Source organism: Thamnophis elegans, chromosome 12, assembly GCF_009769535.1.
Source record: "Thamnophis elegans isolate rThaEle1 chromosome 12, rThaEle1.pri, whole genome shotgun sequence".
In the NCBI taxonomy this organism is placed as follows: domain Eukaryota; kingdom Metazoa; phylum Chordata; class Lepidosauria; order Squamata; family Colubridae; genus Thamnophis; species Thamnophis elegans.
Genome location: NC_045552.1, coordinates 17,606,642 through 17,612,410, shown reverse-complemented (window position 1 = coordinate 17,612,410; position 5,769 = coordinate 17,606,642). Strand labels below are relative to the sequence as shown.

Genomic DNA, 5,769 nt, shown 5'->3' with positions numbered 1-5,769 from the left:
GCTTGCTCCATTGTTTTCCATGTGGCCCAATGACTTCCCAGGATGCTATGTTTATACTGCAACCAATTTTGGTCACCATAGTACAAAAAAGATATTGAGACTTTGGAAAAAGTTCACAGAAGAGCAACTAGGTTGATCAAAGGCCTGGAGACTAAAGAAACGGCAGCAGGATTTGGGTTTGGCTAGTACTCTAAAGGAAAGAAGGATTAGGGGTGACATAACAACAGTCTTCCAGTATTTGAGGGGCTGCCACAAAGAAGAGAGGGGGTCAAATTACTTTCCAAAGCCCCAGAAGGCAAGACAAGAAACAATTGTTGGAAACTAATCAAAGAGAGAAGCAACTTGGAATTAAGGAGAAACTTCCTAACAGTGTGGAGAATTAACCGGTGGAACAGCTTCCCTCCAGAAATTGTGCATGCTACATCACTGGAGGTTTTAAGAAGAGACTGGACAGTCACTTGTCTGAGACGGTATAGGTTTTCCTACTTGAGCAGGGGGCTGGACTAGAAGACCTCCAAGGTCCCTTCCAGCTCTGTTCTGTTGGTGTTACCCTCATTTTTTTGTTTATATGTCCCATGTTTTGGGAACCTAGCTTATTTAATTAGTTGATAGGTCAATGTCTCAAAGCTGCTTTTTCAAGAGGCAACTGGACATTCTGGTTTTTCCCTGAAGACATTTCGTTTCCCACCCAAGAAGCTTCTTCAGCTTCTTGGATGAGAAGCAAAACGTCTTCAAAGAAACACAAGGAAGTCCAGTTGCCTCTTGAAAAAGGGCTCAGTACCCCAGTTCATCACGGTCTGTGAACCCAGCTAGTTGCGTGACACATTCTGCATTGCTGCCTTATTTGCAAGCTCTCATGAGCCATCCCCCCAAATGTTAAATGTGCCCATCGGCTATGAAAATGTTACGCCGCCCTGCGCTACTGACTTGTTTGCTGCATTAAGCCCAGTTGAATTGAGCTCACCCAACCCGTTAAGGCAGAAATCATACAAAGTGTACAACGACACAACGTTCAGCCGTGGAACACACACAAAAATATTCCTGCTCAACAACAGGTTGGTGCAAGAGGGATGTGCCAGCGTCTATCAGACTGTTCTAATGAATGGGCTGATAGCTTTGAAAGGGAGGGGGAAACAAGAGTAGGCGAAAAACTAAAGTATGACTCCATCTGTATTACTAAACCACTTTCCTAAAATACTCCATCTCCAACACCAAGACAGATTGGCATTAAGCATGCTACCAAGTGAGGGAGAAAAAGAATGAATATGAATATATGTTTCTGCAGTACGCCCTGTTACAGGAATCACTGGCAGGGGGTTGTGGCCCGCCAGCGGCCAGCAGAACTGGCAGAAAAGTCGGACAGTGAGGAGGTTGGGGAGGAACATGGGCCAGTCCTGGAGGCTTGGGAAGACTTGGATGAGGGCTCTGTGTCGGAGGCAGAGAGGGGGCCAGGGACGTCTGACAGTTCTCAGCTGCCTTCAGAACTAGACATTAGTGAGGCAGAGGAACAGCTGGAGCCTGTTCCCAGTGTGCGCATGCGCAAAGCTGCCAGAAGAAAATAACAGCTCAGAAATCAGAGTCAACTCAGGAGTAAAGCCACAGGTGGATGGTAAATGACCCCTCCTATAAGAAATAAAAGAGGACTGAAAGGGGAGTGAGCTTTTGCAGCAAACAATTTGTTCATTCGTTCCAGGAGTGTGAAGATCTGTCCGTGAATCTCAGAGACTCTGTGCCAAGTCTTTCCTTGCACAGCACCTCATTTGGAAAATATTTACAAGGCAGCTTTCCAAGCTAGATAATGTCTGTGGTCATAAATGTTCCTTTGAAAGACTGTTTGCCAGGCCTTTGCTGAATATGAATGAGAGGAGTTGACATTTGTTTAATAAAAGGGGTTTTGTCAGGACCAGGAATCTGCTTCGTGCTTTTTGGGGAAGCCCAAATCAGAACAGTAGGAATGAGTTTGTGGACCACATGGGCATTTTGTGGTACAAACATTGCACACTGGCCTTTTTGGAAGGGCCTATCAAACCCCGAATTCCACAAATTAGGAATAAATCTGTCCTAAATATGAAGACAGTCCTCGACTTACAGAAGTTCATTTAGTGATCATTCAAAGTTACAACGGCACTGAAAAAAGTGAGCAATGATTGCTTTTCACTCTTACGACCGTTGCAGCATCTCCATGGTCACGGGATCGAAATTCAGCTGCTTGGCAACTAACTCATCTTTATGACAGTTGCCGTGTCCTGCAGTCATGTGATCCTCTTTTGCAACCTTCTGACAAGCAAAGTCATGGAAAATCCAGATTCACTTAACCACCATATTACTAACTTAACAAATGCAATGATTTACTTAACAACTGTGGTGAGAAAAGGCATAAAATGGGGCAAAACTCACTTAACAAATGTTTCACTTAACATCAATTTTGGGCTCAGTTGCAGTTGTAACTCGAGGACTACCTGTATAATAATTATATTAGACCTCTTCAGTTGCATATCAATACTATCGGGTGCCCATACTGAAAACTCTGCATTTGGGGTGGATTTAGGCTTTCAAGATCTGTAGGTTGGAAAAGAAATGAACTCATCACAGGTCTTCACTTCTGTAGAAAAGATTCACCATACTTATTACTTTTTCTCTAATTAAGCAGAACTCTAGTTGGATTACAGCTATCTTGACCAAAGGACAAAAGTAAATTAAAAAGGAATCTTGGTTGGTGGAACCAAGCCTTTTCCTACCACCACCCCCCAAAAAATCTGGAGGCTTTTAGCCTCACAACTAGTTGCAAAGTGCTATGTTCAAGGCTTAACTTCCCCTACAGTCTTGCATTATATTACCAGGTAAATAACTGAGCTGCCAATGTCAAGACAATTAAGAATTCAACATATATTATTCATGTATTAACTGCAGCTAGAATTGCATTTGCACAAAACTGGAAAAGTGAAGAGATTCCTACTGATGAGGATGTGATTAGGAGCATATTAGAATGTGCAGAAATGAATAGGTTAACACTTGCAATTAAAAGAGAAGGAACAAACTGAATATTATACTATATGGGAACTATTCTACCAATGAGTAGAGAATAAATATGAAAGTTGGAAATAAAAGTAGATTAGTGACATATAGAAAATATATCAATAGAATTAAATGAGTTAAACTGAAGATTGCTACAGTATTAGATATGTTAAGTATATCACTAATAAGTTAAGAGTAGACAATGAATATGGCTGTAAATTTCAATTACTATTGCACAAGACATTTGTACCCAGATGACACAGTTTAATGGAAGATGGATTGTTTGTATTAAAATAAAATTTATTTATTTTTTTAAAAAAAGAATTCAACATATACGTGTGAATCAGAGGAATGGGTGATCTGGGAGAATGACCATCAGATTTTCACCAAGAAGATCTGTGTTCAAACCCAGAGATATCAATAAAGCCTATTGGCTGTGTTCCCATATCACATTTAGTGATAGTAGAAGTACCATCCTGAATTAATATGTGGAGTATGCAGGATAGTAATTTTGTAATTATTACCTGGATTTGGGCAAATAAGCTCTCTTCGCACAATCTACCAAGTCAGGAAAAAAGTTTAACTTAAACCAAGTTCGGGATGTGGTGCAAACACAAGCATTGGGGTGTTTAATATATCGAGTTGCAGGACTTCAACTATTCTGAGATTTCAAAACAACCAGTTTTATACTTATTCTCACATCACTGCTGGGTTTTTGTGAAAAACAACGTGGGAGGGGGGAAATCTTGGAGGAAGGGCACATAATAAACATTAAGGTAAAGATTGGAACCCTCCATAAGAAAGCAATTTCTGCTCTCTGGAGTAAGGAGAGGGACTAAATAGAACTTGATGCTCTTAAGAAGGCAGATGACCTAATTTTTACAGCATGCTCTGCCGAAGCCTTCAACAAGTTTTCCCAACCCGCGGACAGGGATGATTGCAGTTATAGTCCAATCGCTCTCTCTAGAGCAGGGGTCTCCAACCTTGGCAACTTTAAGCCTGGTGGACTTCAACTCCCTGAATTCCCCACCCATCAAAGTTGCCAAAGCCAAGCTGGCTGGGGAATTCTGGGAGTTGAAGTCCTTCCAGACCTAAAGTCGCCAAGGTTGGAGACCCCTGCTCTAGATGGCCCCAGATAGTTGTTTGGGAGGGGCAGATAGACTCAAGGCAGAGCATGTTGGGAGAAAGGAAAACTTTGCATTCATTTATCTCCCCCCCCCTTTCCCATGTACTTCCCAGCACCCATTGCAAAGCCACCCTGAGGCCAGAGGTCGCCACAATTTTGCACCCACCCCTGAGTCCCCCACCCCGAGAGCAGCAAAGCGACAACCAGCTGGGCGTCCCAAGTGGATGGGTGAGAGAAAATGGAGGGCAGCAGATGAGAAAGAGAAAGAGACAGAGACAGAGACAGAGAGAGAAAATAGAGAGAAAGAGAGACAGAAAGAGACACACACAGAGAGAGAAACAGAGAGAGAGAAACAGAGAGAGAGAGAGAGAAAGGAAGACAGCGAGAGAGACAGAAAGAGACAGAGAGAGAAAGAGAGAGAGAGAAACAGAAAGAGAGAGAGAGAGGAAGACAGACAGAGAAAGAGACAGAGAGAGGGGGAGACAGAGAGAGAGAAAGAGAGAGAGAAAGAGAGAGAAACAGAAAGAGACAGAGAAAGAGAGAGAGAAAGAAAGACAGTGAGAGAGACAGAAAGAGACACAGAGAGAGAGAAACAGAGAGAGAGAAACAGAGAGAGAGAGAGAGAGAGAAAGGAAGACAGCGAGAGAGACAGAAAGAGACAGAGAGAGAAAGAGAGAGAGAGAAACAGAAAGAGAGAGAGAGAGGAAGACAGACAGAAAGACAGACAGAGAAAGAGACAGAGAGAGGGGGAGACAGAGAGAGAGAAAGAGAGAGAGAAAGAGAGAGAGAAAGAGAGAGAAACAGAAAGAGACAGAGAAAGAGAGAGAGAAAGAAAGACAGTGAGAGAGACAGAAAGAGACACACAGAGAGAGAAACAGAGAGAGAGAAACAGAAAGAGAGAGAGGGGGGAAGACAGAGAGAGAGAGAAAGAAAGAGAGACAGAAAGACAGACAAAGAGACAGAGAGAGGGGGAGAGGGAGAGAGAGAAAGAGAGAAACAGAGACAGAGAAAGAGAGAGAGAGAAAGAAAGACAGCGAGAGAGACAGAAAGAGACACAGAGAGAGAGAAACAGTAAGAGAGAGAGAGAGAGAGGAAGAGAGACAGAAAGACAGAGAGAGGGGGAGACAGAGAGAGAGAGAGAGAGAAAGAGAGAAAGAAAGAGAGAGAGAGAGAGACAGAGACTACCTCGATCTCACCCACCTGCCTGGCTGGGGAGCAAGCCTGGCACCCACAGCAGAGCGCAGAGCAGCGCCGCCCGGAGCTCCCAGAAGCGGGCCGGGGCGGGCATGGCTGGGACTTCTCCGGCGGGCCAAGCCAAAGCGGCAGCGACTCGAGCGGTGCTTTTTCCAGTCACTTTGGAAACGAGGCTCGCCTGGAAAGCGCTCGGCAGAGGGGGAAGCGCCGGTGGCGGGGCGGCGAGCAAGCACATGCGCGCAGGGCGGAAAAAAGGAGGAGGAAAAAAAGCAAAGCTGGGGGTGGGGCAGGCAGGTGAGTCGGCTGGGCGGGGCAGGGGGCTCCTCCCCTGTTTCCTGCCCCTTCCCGCCCTCTCGAAAAAAAGAGAAGCGCTCGGTGCCAGGAATTGAGCTGGGATGCCCGGTTCGGAGTTTATAACTCCCACATGCCTCACA

At 44.7% G+C, this 5,769-nt stretch overlaps 1 protein-coding gene across 1 annotated transcript in view; it reads right to left on the bottom strand.

Annotated features, from left to right (window-relative positions):
* Positions 1-5,429, bottom strand: part of CD164L2 (CD164 molecule like 2) — a 47,774-nt gene extending 42,345 nt beyond the window's left edge. Inside the window, exon 1 of the mRNA XM_032227750.1 lies at positions 5,342-5,429. Within this exon, the coding sequence (XP_032083641.1) occupies positions 5,342-5,429 (88 nt within the window). The remainder of the gene's footprint in view (positions 1-5,341) is intronic.
* Between the last annotated feature and the right edge of the window lie 340 nt (positions 5,430-5,769).